Source organism: Solanum stenotomum, chromosome 5 (genome assembly GCF_019186545.1).
Source record: "Solanum stenotomum isolate F172 chromosome 5, ASM1918654v1, whole genome shotgun sequence".
Lineage (NCBI taxonomy): Eukaryota > Viridiplantae > Streptophyta > Magnoliopsida > Solanales > Solanaceae > Solanum > Solanum stenotomum.
Window position 1 is genome coordinate 37,520,300 of NC_064286.1, and position 22,262 is coordinate 37,542,561.

Consider the following 22,262-nt stretch of genomic DNA (forward strand, 5'->3'; position numbering starts at 1 on the left):
GCTTTAGAGGTGCAAATTTTTCGTTGACTACCTACAATATTACTTCATGCCACTTGCTCCACATGAAAATATTATTCACTCTTGACTATTTGTGACTATGATGAAAGATCACACATGCCTCACCCACTACTTAATACTTCCATCACATGCCACTAACCTTTATCTCTAATCAACGATTTCAAGAAAATCATTCTCCACATAAATTGTTTCTATGAATATACATCATATCAATGAAGTGTAAAAAGAAATGGTGTACCTTGGGGGAACGCTCTTTATCCAACATCCGCGCTCGAACCCCCTATAAGAAGACACCCATGCAGTTATAAACGCAGAGAGTCACAGTTTCTACCAATTGAACCAGATTCAAGAAACATGATGTACCTCGCAGTAGTCACGAGTAATATGTCCAAAGAATGCTTGTAATGTCATTCGATACTCACGAATTATGCACTGGTCAAGAGTTTGATTTCTACCTTCACGTATCTGTAGGAAGCACAACCTTGTAGTGTCATCCAAGAATGAAGGGGGAGCATGTTGCAGAGTTAAGTGTTCGAAAGGAACTTACTGATCGTAAGGAAACCTTCAAGCTCAACGGCGACACCTCTCTTAGTCTCTTCAGTGTTGAAATGCACCAGGCATCTGCTGTTTTGGTTGTTTCACTTTCCTAAATTCTTTAGGAATTAATGATCAGATGTATGCTAAAAAAAATATTTAGAGAACAAGTGAAGTAATTTAGATCCTGTGCGTACTGCCAGGAAATAAAACTACTGTCCTGTAGAAATTATTTTGAATAGTTTTGCTAGCTTGGGTGGCTGTGGTATTAAATTCAAAACTCCTAGAAAAAATTGTATGTATGTATGCTTTCTGAAATATAGTTGTGCCGACAAGGATTGATATGTGGATATCTGTTACTTACACTGACAAAAACTCTGTTTCTGGATCTCTGCCAGTTAGGTTCTCATCCTTTAAAATTGTTTGATTGAACACAAAAATGAAGATATTATTCATCAGAAACAGTTTCATATCTTTTCAAGAGATTTTGTAGGATGATGTCTTTGTTACAAAAACATAAGGTAAAGATTACATTCTTACCAGAGAATCAATGATTTCCTCCACTGTCTCATTGCTGAAACATTTATTAAGTATTTCAATCCTATACAAAACAGATTAAAAGGATTAACACAAACATCAGATATAGGCAGGTTTTCAAGCAGAAACCACATAGAAGGACAACAGGTAAATAACCAAAAAGTTTTGAAAACTAAAGAAAAACCACAATTAGAAGACAGGAGAAAGCATGAAGCTTGAATCAAAATCATCAGCCTGTACAATTCATACTACGCAAATCGCCCAACTTTTAAGCATCGGAACTTAAGGCAAGCAAGGTGTAAGGTTGGACAGCAGGTGAAACTGGGTGATGAAGAACTTCCAATTGTCATAGATGCAGAATAATGCTAACATACAATCAAGTCGCAATGAAGAGTGCTAAAGAAAGTAACTAATAATGCAAAACAATTTGTTTTTGAATAGTATTTCTTTTTTAAAGATTGCATAGGGTACTCTCCAATAAGTGTGTTTATGCATCCCAAAAAGATGTAGCCATACGTAGTGAATGCCACAAATTGAAATTTATTATAAAAAGAAGCTAAAATTATTGCTAGAAGGCGAGAGAACAATTCAAAATAGGTTAATGCACTAAGCAATAAGAGAACTAGAAGCATGAAAAGATCAGGGTCCATTGACTGATGCAGGTTAAATGGTTTCTACAACAAGAGGGAGGAAGAGATTGATTTTCTAAAGAAGCCTAGATACCTAAAGAAGCTTTACAAAACCCACCCCACTCCCCATCTGAATGGAAGCTCAAACGGTATGGATCTCTAATTTGAAACTGCTGCACAAGATGAGCAGTACCTTTGGAATACACTCATTTGATCCAGATGGACAACATCTTCAAATTTTGCAAGAAAATTTCCAATGACAGAAGGATCATCCGTCATAAGCTTTCCGAGTTGTTCCTCGACTAAGGGAAGCCTCTCAGAGGTTTGGAAAGGAGAAAGCAATATAGCCAGATACAGATTTATCAGGTAATCTTAGTAACTGTGCAGAAACTAGAGAAATTTAAGATTCAATGGAAGGAACTGACTTCGCTGAGAGAGTAGTGTGTAGCAAGACCACAGGACATCATTTCCGCTCCACTGAGCTTGTCTCCTGTTAGGGCCAAGTACTCTCCTGCAAAATGCAGTAATAGTCAGCTCCTTAGCAACTAATAGTGCCTGTTGCGACAAATCCTGAAACAGGGTGAGCCACAGCACACACAGCAAAATGATCACATTGCATGGTATCATGTATATGAATTTCTTAGTAAATAAATAATATTCATGATGTTATGGAGTATGTATCTGAATATCGTTATGTAGTGTTAATAAATCCAAAGAGGAATTGCTAGCTGCAGTTTCGTGTTTTAGATTTCCTTTCCTTCTGTTTCTTTAAAAGAGCCACCATCCAAAAGTGTTCCCTGCCTCAAGAGACTGGGTGATAACTGATGTTGGGTATATATACACTCTGTTAGCCATGTTTTTCCCACATTTGTACTTTGTATTGAGGATAATCTAGCTTAATACTTGCTACATTCTCTCACTTACATGATTTAGAGCTTATGGAAGGTGTTTTGTGCATTGTAGGGGAAAAGATCACAAAATCAACTAAGTATGGAGCAAAAATGGACGAAACTTGCAAAGCCAGGCCCAAGGCAAAGTGCTGGAGCTCGCCTCGCGAGGTGGAAAGCGAATAGGGGTAAAAAATAAGCCCCCGCTGAAGTTTACACCCTGCACAAGGCAAGGGAAAGGCGAGACAGAAAGTCTCACGATGCAAGAGGCGAAGTGGACTACTTCACGATAATCCAGACCTGGCCAATTTTTTACCTTCTCCTAGTCCGACTTGGTGGGTGTTGAAATCTGCCTCATGAGCTGTTAATTGATGTTGAGTTGGCATAATGACATGGCTGCTGATGTGTGTTCTGTTTTCAGAAGATAGATATTTTCTGTTTTAGTCTTTCAGTTGTGAATTTCCTAGTCATTAGGCATGTAGAGTTGTTGGTAGACTTAGTGCCTAGTTAATAGGAAGATTCTGTTTTTCAGTTACTACACTATTTACTGCAGACTGTTAGGAGTTCCTTCAATTTAAATATTTCTTCTTTCAGCTTAATAAAATATCTCTTTTTCTTCTTCTGTCGTATGTTTTTCTTTAGCTGTTAACACCAACAAATTGGTATCAGAGCCCTCTTCTTAAGGGACTTGTGAGTGTAGTCTGAGTGAACCATCAACAAAGTCCCTACTTGTTGCCCTGAAAAGCCATCAGAACACATGGATTCAGAACACTCTTCTGGTTCTTATGCTATTTCTCCACCGGTGTTTGATGGAGAGAACTACCAGGTATGGGCTATCAAGATGCAAACTCACAAGGAGGCATGTGATCTCTGGGAAGCAGTAGAGGAGGATTACGAAATTCCTGTTTTACCAAGCAATCCAACAATGGCTCAGATCAAACTTCACAAGGAAAGGAAGACAAGAAAATCCAAGGCGAAATCTTGCTTATATGCTGCACTTTCACCTACAATTTTTTCTAGAATCATGACGTTGGAATCGGCAAAAGCAATCTGGATTTTCTAAAAGAAGAATACCAAGGAGATGAGCGAATCAAAGGTATGAAAGTTATGAATCTCATTAGAGAATTTGAGATACAAAGAATGAAAGATTCTGAAACTGTCAAAGAATACTCAGATAGGCTTCTTAGCATTGTGATCAAAGTAAGAATGTCGGGCAATAAGCTTCCTGATAGCAGAGTTATTGAGAAACTTCTTGTTACATTACCTGAGAAGTTTGAACCAACCATTGCTTCCTTAAAAAATACTAAGGATCTGTCAAAGATCACTTTGGCAGAATTACTAAATGCATTGCAGGCACAAGAGCAAAGAAGGTTAATGAGACAGGAAGGGTCGGTAGAAGGTGCACTTCATGCCAAGTTGCAAAACTATCCTGGAAACAAATAGAAGAAAATCAAAGGGAAGAAGAATTATGCTGAAAATAATCAGGTTTCCGCTGGTAATGGAAGTAGCCACAATTCAGGCGGCAACAGAGGAGAAAAATTCCCTCCGTGTCAATATTGTGGAAGGAAGAATCATCCTCACTTCAAATGCTGGAGAAAGCCGGATATGCGATGCCGAAAATGTCAAAAACTTGGGCATGCTGAGATCATCTGCAAGGAAAAAGGACAGCAGCAACAAGGAGAAGCTCAAGTTGCAAATCAACACGAGGAAGAACAACTATTTGTTGCATCATGTTTTGCATCTAGTATTTCAAGTGACAGTTGGCTTATTGATAGTGGTTGTACAAACCACATGACTAGTGATGAAAAGCTTTTCAAAGGCTTGATAGAACAACAACATCAAGAGTCAGGATTGGAAATGGAGAATACCTCCTTGCAAAAGGAAAGGGGACTGTGGCTATTGAGAGTTATACAGGTACAAAACTTGTTTCTGAAGTTTTGTTTGTTCCTGAACTTGATCAGAATTTATTAAGTGTTGGACAGCTACTTGAAAATGGGTTCAAATTATTTTTTGAAGATAAGGCGTGTCTGATCATTGATCCAAGTGGTCAGGAACTATTTAGAATTAAAATGCAGGGTAAAAGCTTTTCTTTGAATCCAATGGAGGAAGAACAAATAGCTTTTCCAAGTCAGTCCAGTGTTGCAGAAACTTGGCACAAACGGTTGGGTCACTTCCACCACAGGGCGCTTTTGTATATGCAGAAAAAAGGGTTGGCAAAAGGTTTACCTCCACTTGAAGAGGAACTCCCAAGTTGCAAGGCATGTCAATTTGGTAAGCAGACAAGATTGCCATTCCCAAAATCAACTTGGAGAGCGACTCAAAAATTGCAATTGATTCATACAGATCTTGGAGGCCCCCAAAGAACTCCATCATTGAAAGGAAGCAGGTATTACATAATATTTATTGATGATCTAACAAGGATGTGTTGGATATACTTCTTAAGATTCAAATCGGAGGTTGCTGAAGTTTTTTGGAAATACAAAGCCTTGGTAGAAAATCAAAGCGGCTGCAAACTGCAAGTGCTCAGATCAGATAATGGGACTGAGTACACTTCAGATCAGTTCAAAAACTTTTGTGAAGTTGCTGGAATAGAGCATCAACTTACTACTCCATATACTCCCCAGCAAAATGGAGTAAGTGAAAGGAAGAATAGGACCATCATGGAGATGTCAAGGTGTATGTTGCACGAGAAAGAGCTTCCCAAAAAGTTTTGGGCAGAGGCAGCCAATACTGCTGTATTTTTGTTGAATAGGCTGCCTACAAAGGCAGTGAATGGTCAAACACCTTTTGAAGCTTGGCATGGGTACAAACCTTTACTAAAGAATCTCAAGATTTTTGGTTGCTTATGTTTTTCTCACATACCTCAGCCGAAAAGGGATAAACTTGACAAGAAGGCAGAACCTGGAAAAATTTTCCAACCACAAACTGGAAAAATTTTGGTAAGCAAAGATGTGGAATTTGTAGAACAAAAGCAATGGGATTGGGATGGAGAAAAGCAAGAAAGAGAAGCTAATGAGTTGCACAATTTTGAGGAACGAGAAGATCATCCTCCCATTCGAGGAACCAGATCACTCGCAGATATCTATCAAAGATGCAATGTAGCCGTATTTGAACCTGCTGAATATGCAGAAGCTGAAAGAGACAAGAAATGGATAGTCGCAATGCAGGAGGAGCTAACCAAGATCGAGAAAAATGACACATGGAAGCTGGTAGAAAGGCCTCCAGACAGAAAGGTTATTGGTGTTAAATGGGTTTACAGAACTAAGCTAAATGCAGATGGTTCGGTGAACAAACACAAAGCTAGGCTTGTGGTGAAGGGTTATGCTCAGATTTTTGGTGTAGATTTTTCTGAAACATTTGCACCAGTCGCAAGACTTGGCACGATCAGGCTTCTTTTGGCAATTGCAGCACAAAAGGGTTGGAAAATCTACCAACTGGATGTTAAATCAGCCTTTTTGAATGTTTTCTTGCAGGAAGTTGAGCAGCCTGAAGGATTTGTTGCAGAAGGACAGGAAGACAAAGTCTACTTGCTGAAAAAGGCCTTCTATGGATTAAAACAAGCTCCAAGGACTTGGTACAGTAGAATCAATGATCACCTTTTTGACTTAGGTTTTCAGAAAAGCCCAAGTGAATCAACTCTTTACATAAAGCATGTTAACTCTGACATTATTATAATTTCTTTGTATGTTGATGATCTTTTAGTAACAGGGAGTAATGTTGTGCTCATAGAAGAGTTGAAAAAGGAGATGATGAAAGTCTTTGAAATGACGGATCTCGGAGAGATGGCTTTCTTTCTTGGAATGGAGGTTAAACAAATCCAAGATCAAATATTCATTTGTCAGAAGAAGTATGCAAAAGAAATTCTGAGGAAATTTAGAATGGACGATTGCAAAAGTATGAGTACGCCTATGAATCAAAAGGAGAAGTTAATCAAGGACGATGGTGATGAACGAGTACAAGAAGGAAGCTACAGAAGCTTGATAGGATGTTTGATGTATCTTACAGCAACAAGGCCAGATATATTGTATGCTGTAAGTGTACTATCCCGATTCTTGAATTCTCCTAGTGAATTGCATATGCAAGCTGCAAAAAGAGGACTCAGATATGTCAAAGGCACAATGGACTCTGGAGTCAAATTTAGCAAATGCCAGAATTTTAAACTTCAAGGATTTTCTGACAGTGATTGGGGTGGTTCTGCTGAAGATATGAAAAGTACTTCAGGGTACTGTTTTATTTTTGGCGCTGGATGCTTTTCTTGGTGTTCGAAAAAACAAGAGATTGTTGCTCAATCAACTGCAGAGGCAGAATTCATTGCTGCTACAGCTGCGGTCAATCAAGCTTTATGGATAAAGAAAATCTTTTGCGATCTTGGGTTGGAGATGAAGGAAAGCACTGAGATATTTGTGGACAACCAAGCTGCCATTGCTATTTCTCACAATCCAGTTGTTCATAGAAAGACCAAGCATTTCAATGTGAAGCTATATTTTCTTAGAGAAGTGCAAGAGGATGGTTTAGTGAATCTGGTATATTGCAGAACGGAGGAGCAGCTGGCTGATATTTTTACAAAAGCTCTTCCGGCAAGCAAATTTGAGTTCTTGAGAAAGGAACTTGGAATTTGCAGCTCTTGATGCAAGGAGGAGTGTTGAAATATGCCTCATGAGCTGTTAATTGATGTTGAGTTGGCATAATGACATGGCTGCTGATGTGTTTTCTGTTTTCAGAAGATAGATATTTTCTGTTTTAGTCTTTCAGTTGTGAGTTTCCTAGTCTTCAGGCATGTAGAGTTGTTGGTAGACTTAGTGCCTAGTTAATAGGAAGATTCTGTTTTTCAGTTACTGCATTATTTACTGCAGATTGTCTGGAGTTCCTTCTATTTAAATATTTCTTCTTTCAGCTTAATAAAATATCTCTTTTTCTTCTTCTGTCGTATGTTTTTCTTTAGCTGTTAACACCAACAGTAGGCCATTGAGGGTATTTTTTTAAAGTAATAAATACTCATACTTAGTCGTTTTTTTATAATGAGAAGAGAGGATGCAAAGGACACAGAGGACGAACATATTAGGAGCACATAGAAAGAGTGAAGCACCATTCTTCTAGGGTTACTTCTTTTAACTCTTTCCATTGCTTTATTTCTTGTTTGTTTATGAATTCTAGTAGTTGTAATCGGATTATGAGTGACTAAAAGACCTCAATCTGGTTTATGGCCATAGTATGAACATCATATCCATTAATCGATTGTTATTGCAGATTATACCATCCATGTTTTGTTCTCTTAATCTTATGTTTACTATTTTGTGGCTTCACAACCCATAAGATAAACAAATAATTCCTAGTGGTACTCGAGAGAAGAAAGTTAGGAATAGAACGTGGGTTAAAGGGAGTAGGGTTCGTGTGCGGACAGATTAGCGGCTAGGATGGAGACGTACCTAGATTGCCTTACTTGGCTCAAATACATGAAGATATATAAACACATTCGGATTGATTTACCATATCCCCACTCAAAGATGTAGGTGTGAGGCTAATCTAGGTAGAAGGTCAGAGGCTCGAGAGACCACGACCATATTTATTTATTTTTATGACAAGGAAAACCCACAGCTGCTACCCTTTGGGTGCACACAGGGTAAAACCTCCGCTCCTATGCAATAGCTCGTAAGCTATGACCATATTATCAACCCTATGACTCAGCAATTCGTTAGATATCTTTATCATGCTTAACAACGATAAATATATATGATGAAATTATGCAAGCGCCATAGCCCTAGACTCTAGTAACTCTGTGAACAACTCCTATTATATTCATCTACTTTACTTAATTGCTTTAGTTATAATTAGTACTCCCTCTGTCCCAATTTATGTGACACATTTCATTTTTCGAGAATCAAATAGTTTAACCGGGAATTTGCGCATGAAATCTTTAATTTTTTTAAAATGAAATTTATATATTTGTAAATTACATAAAAAGTACTATAAATCAAAATAATTAACAGTCCAAAATATTTAGAAGATACATGAAAAATTTACGGTCAAAGATAGACTTGTTTGAATCTCGAAATTCGAAATGTGTCACATGAATTGGAATAGAGGGAGTAGTAGATTAAACAACTCTCCTGAACTGGACAACATTTGTTCTCATAATTATAATATAGTTAAATCATTAGTTTGTCAGCGACTAAGTCCCTGTGGGATCGATACACCCGATTGTGTGACAATCACTTTATTACTTGTGATCACATACACTTGCGTGTGTTGGGAGGACAACAATAACTGATAGAAAAAACAATTGGGGGGAATTAAAAAGTTCATGGACATTTCACAGAAAGGTGGAGAAGTTACGTAACATAACAAGAGACATCTTAAAACCTGGAGAGTGGAGCACATAGCTTTTTTCATATGAAAGACCCCTTAAAGAAACCCAATCATACCCAAGCTCTCCTCCCTTCCTTTTCCTATCTACTGTCCATATGTGTAATGACCCTCTAGGTCATTTCCTCCATTTTCCGATCTTTTCAGTGTTTAAAGCTTTCCTGTAGCGATCCCAAGTCATTTATGACCTGTTGGTACTGACAGTTCGGTCATCAAGTCGTTCATTTGTGTTTTGAGAAAGTTTCCATGTTTTGGAGCCTTTGAAACTTGAATAGTTGACTTCGGTCAAAAGTTTAGAAAGACGGCCTTGAATTGCAATTCTAAAAATTTCATCAGCTCTGGAAGGGCCATTTTAGGCTAGGGGCACGGTTGGTTCGGGCCCCGAGGCTTCTGGTGCGAGTTTGTGCCATTAAGCGTTTTAAGTTTAAAGCTTAAGCCAAAATTTGACTTCTATCAACATTCTTGGTAAAGGTGCTCAAATGAGAATTCTTTCGGTGCGGTTAGATCCAAAATGTCGAGTTTGGTCAAGAACGACCCTTTGTGCGGATCTCGAGGCTTCTGGTCTCATTCTGAGCCCCTTTGTGGATTTTGGCTAAAAAAAAAGCTTGGGTGTGGGACCCATTTTCATTGAGACGACCTTCAGTGGACGTTTTGATAGTTCCGTTGAGTCCGAAATGTCAAATTTAGTGGGGTAGCATATCTGGTTTATTTTCATCGGGTCCCGAACGAATCCCGAGGGTCCATTCGGAGACTTTGAAAAATAGCAAATTTGGTGTTGCTAGTGTAGACTTTTTAGCAACCAAAATTTAGTCTTTCAGCAACCGAAATTGACTTTTAGCAACCAGATTGCTGCTATTTAAATCCCAAATTTTCAACCTTCTTCCCCTTTTTCAAAATGCGACTTCTTGAGCTATAGAGCTCTGATTGAGCTGATTTCAGTTGCGTTGGTTCGAGTTTGTACGTGGTTACGTGTTGGAGTGATCGGGAAAGCTTGGAAGTCATCGTTTTGAGGTAATTTCCGCCCCAAAGGGGTTGCCTAAGCTTGATTTTTGAGCTTTAATGGTGATTTTATTGCATGGGCTGTTTTAGCCCATTTCCGAGCTCGGATTGTGCCTGATTTCGAAGCACAAGTTCCTTGAGATATTTCGGAACTTTTGACGGAGTAAATTTCAGGATTCCCGATGCGGATTTTGACTCAATTTTGGGTCCATTTCCAACTATTGCGAATTTGGTGTCTAAACATCCGTACTGACATTGTGATCGATAATTTGATAGTGTGGCAGCGTTTAGAGGCATTTCGAAAGTGGTTAGCTCTTGTGCGGTGGATTTGGAGCGCGCGTGATTGGCTTCAAGGTAGGCCTCGGTCTACTTTCTTGATTGGGCTTTTCAGATAATTCTTAAGTATGAATTGCATGTGATTTAGGATTGTATTTGCCGGGTATTAGTTCCCCCTCCTGTTCATTCTATCTTTTCTTGTTTTCATAGGAGCTTTGGGTTTATTATGGGTGGCGAGATCCTTAGTTTAGGCTTGTAACCTCATTGGTGGTATAGCTTATCATATTTATCCTTGTTAGGTTTGATACTTGTGGCCTTAGGCTAGGTTTGAGCATTAGATGTCTTAGATTGTGTTTTATCGCCCTTGTAGTTGTGAATTGCTTCTTGCAGGGCTTGTATTAGGTTGTTCATCCTGTGTTGGTGCTTGAGACCTTGGTTGCTCGTGGTAGCTGTGGATTGGCTTTAGTTGTGCTCAATCGTAGACTAGAGCGGTGTGTTTGGGGGTAAGGCATCGTTCCTTGAGTTATTTCTTCCCCCTTTGCTATTGATTCGAAAGCTTGATGCTTATCGTGACCAAGGACACTAACCTACGGTACGAGAGTTTACGATCGACGATAATATAGTAATCCAACCAAGGGTTGGGGTTGTGTCCCAAGGGAGTGGTTTCGAGAATTAATAGAAAAATAAAATTAGTTCTAACTAGTCGTAGCTAAAGACATTAACGACTAAAAACATTGTAAATTAAAAGGGGTGACACAAAAGTGTCAAATATCAAATGGGGGTTTTGTCACAAATATAGCAAAAACAATAAAAATAACAAAGAAATCTATGAATGAGAGGGGGTTCTTGGGATGTGACCGCAATATATATTGGTATAAATCGTTGGGTCATGCTTTTGATAGGAAATTTGCAAGATAATAGTAACTAGGCTAAGCTTTATATAGAAATAAGTTCCCTCTTGGGCAACTTACCCCGTTTCAAATGGGTTCCTCTCGGACACCCATTTGACGCATGAAGGCCAGCCTACGCCTTACCCCACTCACTCTTTCGAGCTGAGTGTTAGGATATGGGACTAGGGCTCACCCTCTCGGGCTGAACCTCATGTCGAACCACTCCTTAGGCCATCAGTCTAGCGGTCTTGGTTTCGCGACCTCTCTCTCGAGCAAGCCGAAAACACATGGGTGGTTTTGTATTTGCAACTACAAACCCATTAAATTAAACCACAACCGCTAGGTGAAATCACCAATAAAATACATCTAACCTATCATCAAGCAAAACCCAACAATAATCTCAACACATATTTGCTAAATAACACCCCAAGAATTGGGGTTTTTAGCCACACATCAAGAGATAGAAATTTATACCTAAATGAGCTTGCATTCAAATGGGTATGAAGATTTAAGTCTTGTTACAGGCCAAGAGTGAAGAATCCGAGAGACCCAAGTCCAACTCCTTGGAGATTAAACCCTCTTCTTCTTCAAGTTTCAAAACCCTCTCAAACTCAGAGAAAAAGTACTAAAATTATAATAATTGTTTCACACTAAAAAATATTATGATACTAAAATTTGATACTAAGCTATAACTCTCAACGAGTATTTATAGTATTCAAAAATTTGTGCTGCAGAGGGTCATTCGGTTACATTAGTCGGAATTCGATCAACTCGGCAATTCGCCCTTCTTCTGGTTCATCGCCTTTTGTGCTTTGCCTTCAGCATGTTTGTGTCCTGGATCATTGGGCGGTATATCCCTGCTTCACGGAACTGTTCGGCGACATGCCGACTGCTCCTTTCATCGTCTTTTTGATCCTCTTCCTTCAGGGCTTCGCGTACTGGAACAAAGGGCGGAGTATGTCCCTTCGGCGACTCGCCAAGTGTGCTTGGCGAAGTTCAGGCTTCAGTTTCTTCGTTCTTTTCAGCCTTTTTGTTCCTTTTTGCGCGTAAGTGTCCATGCTTTCACTCAAACTTCAAATACCTGAAACTTAAGAGTTTTCATCAGATATTGAGATAAAATAAGCATTTGAGGACACTATTTCTATTAAAATAAAGCCCTAAATGAGTCCGATTTGTTGACTCATCAAAGCTCCTCTTTATTCCTTCGCTTGTTGATTAGCGCTAGGCTTGTTTGAGTATTAAGCTATGATTATATTATTGGGCCCAAGCCCGTGTTCGAGGACCAGTTGGATCTCAGGTTAGTACTCTCCGCCTTGGTAACGTGGTTGGTTGGACTTATATTTATTTGATTGCTAGAGTCTTGTTTGAATGTTGGTGATGGTATGCATTGCATTGGTTGTTCATTCTCATTTGTTTTGTGGTACAGTCCTGGCTCATGCATTGGTTCATCATTATCATTCATGGAAGAATATTGTTTTCACTCAAATTCTATTCTAAACTGGTTTTAACGGGAGTTGTACCACCTGGATCACTGGATTTACTGATTTTGAGACTTATGAGGCATCATTGATGTGCTTCTTTTCTACTTTAGACATTAGAGGCATCTAGGATGTGCTCAGTTTTTACTTGACTAGCCAGTGCGTCGATGCCCTTTCCTACATGGCTTTGGTTACTCACTCCTCCGATACCACGACGGAGTTGATTCCTACTATTTGCAAATTCAAGGTCTGGTCTTATCCTCTATGTAGTTAATTTGTTGTAAGACCTGGATTCGGGCTCAGGCAGTGAATATGGACTTCCCGAGTCCCTTATGGGCCCCTCTTACCATGAGTACCACACTATCGAATGAGGGAGTTGCATGGGTCCTACCTCACCCGCACGGCAGGGAGGTAGGTCTGTACACTTGGTTACTAATGGTCACAAATAGTCCTACTACATACTCTGCATATACATTTGCCTATAACCAGTATACTTGTTTGTTGATTGCACCCTCCGATTTATGGGGGTCGGTTGGGTTATGTTTGTCGTTTGTAACTTCTAGGCTTATGGAGTCCGATTAGGTTATTGTTTGACTTTATTTTGTTCTTTGTTGTTATTGGTCTGCTAGCTGATAGGTTTTGGTTTTAGAATTGTGGTTGCTAGTCCTCCTGACCCTGGGTAGTTGACTTTGTATCTTAGTTGCTTGTGACTAGGTTGTTGGCTTGCATTCTAGGTACGTTCTTGACTCGGTTCCTTATTTCTTATGTCCTACTTTTGTTCCTTATTGCTTGTATATAATATTATCTCATGTTTAGTTGTCTATGCTATGATTTTCTTATTACTTGTTGCTTATACTTGTGTTATCTTTGAGCTCAGTCGACCAATGCCTACTGAGTGCTATTTTTGGTACTCATGCTACACTTTTGTTCCCTGCAAATCATTGTTTGAGTTCTCACCATTGATTTGGAGTCGTGCGGAGCAGCTTGGAGTTCGGAGACTAGGGTAAGCTCCTGGCGTTCGAAGTTGTCGGTTTCCATTTGTTTTGGCTAGGCTTAGTCTTTATGTTGTATTCAGAGATAACCAGTACTCATTAGAATTGTAAAAGCCTTGTACTCTTATTTTGATTAGATGCTCAATTACTGACCGATGTCAGGTCTTGGCTTTGTATTACATAACTGATTCTACCCTTTCTTCGCTTTGTTTTAAGATTTATGCTTCTTGTTTGAGTTCCGCTTGGTAGCCCATTGCTTATGGCTCCGGGCTAAGGGTTAGGCTTACCTACTGGTGGGGTTTAGTAGGTGCCATCATGACTTGAGAAATCAGGTCGTGAAAATACGACCAGCACCCCAACCCTTTCATTACCTCCTCCTCCTCCTCCTCCTCCTATTCTTTGTGCCAATGAGCATAGCATCGCTAGAATGCCATCCCAACTTTCACTCTTTTCAATATTCACAACACAGGCTTTTTTGTTTTTCACACACAAATTTTGTTTCACTCCAATTTTTTCAATATTTTGTGTCCAAAATTGTGACTCAGATGAGGACAACTGAGGAATGTCGACTGATCAATTCTTTTTCTTTAAACAAACGGACATAAGAGTCATAATGTTGGGAAAAATGTCCAGAACATGTACTTAGGCATATGTAAGACAAGTCTGACAGCTTTGTTTGCATGCTTGTGCTTCCCACAGAAAGGCTTCATGAGAGCAACTGACAACAAAAATGAAACAACGCAGCAAAAAGATGTCTCAATCCGTTATTCCCTAATTCCCTGATTGAAGGTAAGCACACCTCTCCAACAAAAAAGTGAAACTCCAATGCGGATTTGACAGTGTGGTGTAGGTTTCCACTAAGATTACTAGAAAATGTCCAAAGAAGACGATTTAGGCATTAGCTTTTCAGTTTGTTAACTGAGTTGATTCCTGATAACTAGCTGCTAATCAATTAACACCATTTGAATCTCTACATAACATCAACAATATGACTATACTTGCCCAATCAATTGGAATTTGCCACAGCTTTACCTAAATAACCAGGTAGGTTTGAGAGGTAAAAGGATGCACCAGAATCTGGATGGAAACCAATCAATGTTTCAGGATTGGCAAAAACCTACAGTTATCATAGCAATATTTTAATTAACCAGAAGTCCATAAAGGAAGCTATATAAGGAACCACTTCAAGTGTTTTTTGCAAGGATAAACCCCAATACATTCACTTTAACTACCACCTATTCCACAGTCCAAATTTAGTAGACCTCTTTAGACTTTCAGATCAAGTAAATATCATGTTTACGCAATATGTCACAAAAGAATATCAATATGAAAAATCACAAGTTGGATCAATAACCCGAGAACTCTGGTTCGAATGAAGAAGTCCAAAGGTCAAGCCGGGAAAATTTGTGTTAAAGCCTATCATGAACAAAACTGTTGGTTATTTTAATAAAGAAATTAAGAAAATAATAGAGAAAGACTTTGAGAGAAAAAATATTGCAGTATTATCAAAGAGAATTATTTTATTAATAATCCAGAGACTTGCATTTATAGATATAATTCCTAACTAGAAATAGAAAAATAAGATACTAACTTATCAGTTTAGTTCAAATAACAAAGAAAAAGAACTAACTCCCTAAATATAAGTCAAATAGGACTCTAATAACATAATTTAAAAACCCTAAAAATAGCTAACTGTTTTATCCTTGGATCAGGAATTGTAGATTGTAGTCTCATCTGAAATTGACCTAGTGAACAAATCTGCTAATTCATCCTTTGTCTTGCAAGGCTTGTGTGCATCTTATGTTGGATTAAATGAGAAGCTCTTACCTCTCATTTCAATTTGTAAAATCTCTTGCTTAGTAGAATCAAAGATTCGACAATTTAAATCCTTTTTCTATTAACTGACCAACACTAAACAAACTTTTATCAATATCAGGAACATAAAAAACATCTGAAATTATTTTAGTACCTGAGTTTGTTTTAATTGAAACAAACCCTTTTCCTTTTGTAGGAATACAATCATCATTCCCAATTCTGACTTTCTTATTTTCCATAGGAATGAACTCTTTAAAAAGATTTCTTTCATATGTCATGTGGTTTGTACAACCACTATCAATCATCCAAAAATTAGATTTTTTGGTTGAAAAACAAGTTGCCACAAATAAGTGGTCTTCTTCTTCTTCTTCAGTAGTGACTTGGGCAACTGTTTCATCTTTTTGAAATTTGCTTTTGCAAATCACTGCTTCATGACCAAGTTGTTTGCAGTTCTTGCACTGTGCATTTGGTTTTTTCCAACATTTATATGGAGGATGTCCATTTTTTCCACAATGCTGACAAGGTGGGTAATTTTTCAAAAATTTACCTTTGCTTTGAGTTTTGTGGCTGGCTACTAATGCTCCTTCAACCATGTCATCTTGCCTCATAAGTCTCCTTTGTTCCTGAGCCTGCAAAGAATTTAACAATTCTGTCAAGGTAACTTTGGACAGATCTTGTGTGTTTTCCAAGGTAGTTATACATGCTTCATATATTTCGGGCACGGTAACAAGAACTTTTTCAACAATTCTTGTGTCTTTAAATTCAGTGCCTAGTAATCTTACCTTGTTGACAATACCAAGAAATCTGTCAGAGTATTCCTTGACTGTTTCTGACTCTTTCATTCTCTGCAATTCGAATTCCCTCATTAAATTTAATACCTTCATTCCTCGTATTCTTTCATCTCCAGCATATTCTTTCTTCAGATAATTCCAAATATCTTTTGGTGATGTGAGAGTCATGATTTTCGTGAAAACAATTGTCGAAACAGCAGCAAAAAAAGTTGTTTTTGCTTTGGACTTAATGGTTTTCTTTTCCTTGTGACTCTTGATTTGGGCCACGGTGGGATTATTTGGTAGCGAATTAATTTCATAATCCTCTTCCACGGCATCCCAAAGATCAAGAGCCTCCAAGTAAGTTTCCATTCCCACAGCCCATAGTTGATAATTCTCAACATCAAAAATAGGAGGAGCCATTCGTGAAAAACTATTTTCGGAATCCATTTTTCTACTCACAGGTCCCTCAAGAAGAAGGCTCTAGATACCAATAGTTGGTTTTTTTAATAAAGAAATTAAGAAAATAACAAAGAAAGACTTTGAGAGAAAAAATACTGCAGTATTATCAAAGGGAATTATTTTATTAATAATCCAGAGACTTGCATTTATAGATATAATTCCTAACTAAAAATAGAAAAATAAGATACTAACTTATCAGTTTAATTCAAATAACAAATAAAAAGAACTAACTCCTAAATATAAGTCAAATAGGACTCTAATAACATAATTTAAAAACCCTAAAAATAGCTAACTGTTTTATTTCTGCAATATCCTAAGACATATTTTCAACAAAAAGTTCACTGCATGCACGAAAAATGACAAATGAACAGGAGTGGATATAAAAGATGAACCCATAATTATATAATTGAAGAAAGAGAGTGAAGTTGGTATAAAAAGGGGGGTAAAGGAAAATTGTCATTGTTAAAACCAACAGGTGTTACGGCATAAGATTTGCAACTTCTATCTACAGATAAAAAGAAAATAGTTGAGCATGAAGCTCAACATAAGGTACCTCAATTCATGATATGACAGGTGACATTTTATAGAGGAGTTAAGAGGCAAAGTGAACAAATGAAGAGGACTGCAGGGAACATGTCTTCTTTTGATCCTATGAAGAAAAGATAGGTTAGAAATTTTTGTTTCCTTTGTCAAGGTATATCCTTGTTAGGAACTCCAAATCTCTTTACCTTGAGTGAGAACTCAGAAGGAGGATTTTTCTCAAATATTTTGAAAAATTGAGAATGATGGCTACTGTTCTACAACACAAAAATGACAATCTGGAGTTAAAATAGTCAAGCATCTATCACTAGTCACATAGGCACTCCCAGTAGGTAGCATACGACACGTCAAACGCTATTCAATCTTAATATATTAAAATGTGGTCAATTTAAAGGTACAGATAACAAGGATCAGCAGAAGTTATGTTATTCATTTATGGGTACATGTTACGTATGGATGTGCATTACTATTCAAAAGGTGCGTCAAACTTTGTGCTAATTTACAGAGTAGTTTGAAGAATTTGCACCAAGTATTCACACCATTATTGCACCCATTTGAGTTTTGATAGGGGTACATTAAAGCAAATTAAAGATGCTTAAAAGAACAAAATTGCACAAGGACAGATATATTACAGTCTTTTCAGTCGCAATACGGAATGTCCCGGGGATAGAAATTGCAGCTCCACCACCCATTGTGATCCCATTTAGAAGAGCTACCTGCATGAGAATCATAAGAGTCCATTAATTGCAAGAAACTCAGTATCGGAGCAAGCAAATGTCCTAGGTTCAAGTCTCACTACCACCTATATCAATCAAATAGCAGCCCATCAAAGTTTTAAACTCTAAATAGTCATACTTTATTTTGATACCCCATTATAATCAGCTTCCACGAGTTATTTACTTTTATTAGCCAGACTAATAGTTTGAGTAAATGTAGGATTTTGATTATAATCATGTGTTTATAAGGATAAGGATAGGTACAAATCTTATTTATATCTATATCCCTTTATACATGGTAGTATATATCACTCAATATCAATATTACTTTTCTATTCAATTTATACATATAAAATACATGTGTTATACAACAACCATTCATATTACTTATTAGTATTGTTTATACATATATTATACATGCATCAGTTTATAGACATGCATTTACAACGACTATACATATCAACATTATTTATACATCTATTACACATGGTTTGTTTATATCAATATTAATTTTCTACTTAGTTTATACATGTAAAATACATGTATTATACAACAACCATACATATTAGTATTATTTGTACATATATTATACATGCATCAGTTTATACATATATATTTACGACGACTATACATATCAACATTATTTATACATCTATCCTACATGGTTTGTTTATACATCTATAATTCAGCATACACCCCCACCACTTGAAATTTACGTATGAATAAATATGTTCACAGACCAAACATATTTATCCATAATATATAAGTAACAAACATAAATCTGATATGGCCACATTATTTTATGGCTAATTATTGTAAAATTATTTTTAGGGCTATCAAAAGTTATAAACACTTTGGGCTTGGTTATATACGTTTTTTGCCCTATCAATTTCACGTGCTTAGGCCATGAAAAAGAAACAGACTCACACGTGGTGAGGCATGTGAAGACATAATTAAGTAAATAAAGCTTTACTCTCTCTAATAGCTTAATAGCTTAATAGTTTAGATGAGATGGTCACATACTTCAACATGACTTATTATCCTCCTCATGTTTCCCTCCATGCTACTAAAGATAGTATTAATCAGTGTTTTATGTCTAAACCAGGAGCGGAGCTATGACTTGGCGAGGTGGTCAGATGAACAACCTTTGTCAGAAAATTTTTGCGAGTATATATACGAAATATCAATATTTTTGGATATGTACTAATTGTTGAATACCCTTGACACAATAAAGGTAGACAACCCAGCGATTAAGGCTGTGCAAAGCCGCCTTAGCGTTTCGGGTTCGAAACCCGAGTGTAGGCATTTTGTTTAATTTTTTTTGTTATTAAGATTTTTCTCTTAAAAAATGCAAAACTCAGGCTTTTGTGGCCTGGGTTTGAGCCCAGGCTTGAGCGTTTCATTTACTTTATTTTTGTTCCGTTTTTCTCTTAAAAAAGAGTACAAAAGTGACCTTTTTTAAGTTCAGAAAAACAAAAGGTCTTCTCTTGACTTTTCTTAATTTAAAAAAAGAATAGATTCATAGTTATTTGTCTTTTCCTTTTAGTTTTTTGTCTTCTCCTTCTCCCAAAAACCCTTTACAACATTACCTTTCTCTCTTCTCCATTTTTCATACATATTTGCAAGTTTTAAGAAATTGGAAGCTTTAATCATTGTATATTTCTTCCTCAACCGCTATTGAAGTGCGAAAAGGTATTTCTCAATTCTTTTTTTCCTTTAGTTTATTTTTTTTCTAATCATGTGTTGAGAGACTTGTATATCTTAATTTTTATGTTGAAAGCTACTTTATTTATTCGAGTATCGATCAAGTATTTGGTGTATTGTGGATTGATTTTAATAAGTGTGGTACACTTGACTGCTATTTCAGTTTGGAGTTCAATGAGTTTAGAGAAATATTTTTAGAGTACCCAAAACAAGTTTGGCGCCTCAAAATCAAAATCAACTACGCCGAGATGAAAATGTCGACCAAATAGAAATACCATCTCACTCTTCTCAAAGACAAGAATTTGATGTAAATGATTTAAAAGTTGATCCGGCTGAAAGAACTCCAATTTTAAATTATCATCCAAACCTTCGTGATGAGATAAGGAGGGCATACATCATTAAAGGTCCTTGTCAACCTCGAACTCATCAGTTTCCTCAAACAGATTTTTTTGGAACACCACGTCGTTTTGTTTATACGTGGTTTGATGCAGTGGCGGAGTCAAGATTTTCGTTAAGGGTGTTCATACTTTAGGGCAAGTAAAAAAATAAACCTCGCTGGTCAGATTATAAAGATTGGCTACAAAATAGCCATACCTCAATTATTGATTTCTACATAGTGCTCCAAGTTATTCATACTCTTTACCTGTTCAATATCAAATTAACCAACTATCCAAAATGAAAATTCTTAAAACGAAAACTTGCAAAATATCAATGGATAAACTAACGAAGATGAAGTTGGACAAATATATTGACGGATAGTTTCATACACACCAAAATATGTGAAGTGGAAACTACAATTGCACTCGATGACACTTCATCTCTTGAAATGTTTTCATAATACACTCATTAGAAACATCTTTAAATACTTTTTTCTCTGCATAAGGCACTATGCAATCATCTAAGAATTCATCATCCATTCGATTTCGCAAGTCATTCTTGATAATCTTCATGGTCAAAAAAACTCTTTCAACTGTAGCAGTGACAACAAGTAGAAGTAAAGCAAACTTCACTAAAGGAAATATGAGAGAATAGTTTAAATGCTTCTCTCAACCAACTTTCTTGAAAGTTCCCCAAGTCCACCCAAATTGGAGAACCTTTCATCAATATCACGAACATCAATAGTGTAATTAACAACTTGATTCTCAAGAGCTCTCATGTTGGACTCATCAAAGTCATCAGGATATAATTCAGTCATTCTCATTATCTTCTTTATGTCAAAACTAGAAAATGAATCAATTGGATTCAAGCAAGATACTCCATTAATCAAATCACTTCATTGAAACGGTCATTATGTTGTAGCTGCCAATCAATGATTTTATAAAATACATCCACATGATAATGGTGCAAAGTAGTAGAAATAACTACATTACATCGTGATCTCCCAAAAATAGCATATGGATCATCAAATTGGGTAATGAAATGTCATGCTTGATACAAAATGCTTCTACCTTTTCTTTAAGTGAATCTCATCCAATATTATTCTTAAGAGAGGATCTCATTCATTATCTCTTAAAGCTTGCAACCTCTCTTTGCTACCTTTACAAGATCGTGGCATTTGCAATATCCTTCTCATTTTTCTTTAATGAAACATTAAGATCATTTGTGATTCCTAAAAGATCAGTCATCAAATACAACAAGAAAACAGTCTCAAACGTTTGACAACTTCTAAGAAATCTCGATGCGCTTGCTCTTTCTTCCAAAGTACTTGCATTTACAACAAGAGTATCAAGTACATCAACAATAGAGTCAAAGCTAATAATAAAGTTTCCAAATGACTTGTACAGAGATCCCCAACGAGTATCACCGGCTTTAACAAGACCAAGTTCTTAGTATCAACCCTCTACCCGTTTCTAGTTCATCCATATCCAATGTCATTCGAAGATATTTTTTTTGAGATTCTCGAAAGTTATCCACACGTTTAAAAGAAGCTCCCAACACATTCAAAATATTTGAAATTAATAATACAAGTTCACCAACTTGAACACACTTTTTAGAAACCACAACAAGAGTCAATTGAAGTTGATGAGCAAAACAATGAACAGAATGAGCCGTTCTACTTTCTTGCTAATCAACGTTTTAAGACCTCCTAGCTCACCTTGCATATTGCTTGCCCCATCGTAACATTGCCCACATACATTAAATAAAGTCAAAGAATGGTGAGCAAGTACATCTACAATTGCTTCCTTTAGAGATAAAGCACTAGTATCTTTAATATGAACAAGTCCAATAAATGCCTCCATCACAAACCCCCTTTTGTCAACATATCTTAGACAAATAGTCATTTGCTCTTTGCGTGACACGTCTCTAGATTCATCAACCAATAAAGCAAAGTAGTCACTATTTATATCCTCTATTATAGCCTTAACTGTTTCAATCTTACACGCAGTCACAATATCTTTTTGGATGTCATGAGAAGTCATTTTATTATTATTTGGAGCTTTTTCTAACTCAAAAGGTTTAATTGCATCACATCTAGCAGCATACCAAGAAAGAACTTCAAGAAAATTACCCTTGTTCAATGACGATTCACTCTCGTCATGACCACGGAATGCAAAACTTTGATTCAAGAGAAGTCTTACCACATCGATTGAAGTGTTTAAGCGAACCCGCTATTCATGCATACTTTTATCATCCAACTATTAAAATGCGGCT

General features: G+C 37.0%; 1 protein-coding gene across 2 annotated transcripts in view; it reads right to left on the reverse strand.

Moving 5' to 3' along the window:
• LOC125865141 (3-hydroxyisobutyryl-CoA hydrolase-like protein 1, mitochondrial) overlaps window positions 1-22,262 on the reverse strand; it is a 29,203-nt gene that overhangs the window by 638 nt on the left and 6,303 nt on the right. Inside the window, exons 6-13 of one of the 2 annotated variants that reach the window (XM_049545322.1) lie at window positions 17,823-17,906; window positions 14,636-14,720; window positions 2,144-2,229; window positions 1,912-2,033; window positions 1,093-1,153; window positions 566-664; window positions 382-483; window positions 257-298 (exon numbers count right to left, since the gene is read on the reverse strand). In XM_049545322.1, the coding sequence (XP_049401279.1) occupies window positions 257-298; window positions 382-483; window positions 566-664; window positions 1,093-1,153; window positions 1,912-2,033; window positions 2,144-2,229; window positions 14,636-14,720; window positions 17,823-17,906 (681 nt within the window). Of the gene's footprint in view, window positions 1-256; window positions 299-381; window positions 484-565; window positions 665-1,092; window positions 1,154-1,911; window positions 2,034-2,143; window positions 2,230-14,635; window positions 14,721-15,965; window positions 16,048-16,200; window positions 17,076-17,822; window positions 17,907-22,262 lie in introns of those variants that run through there. The other variant, XM_049545321.1, reaches the window with a different exon arrangement.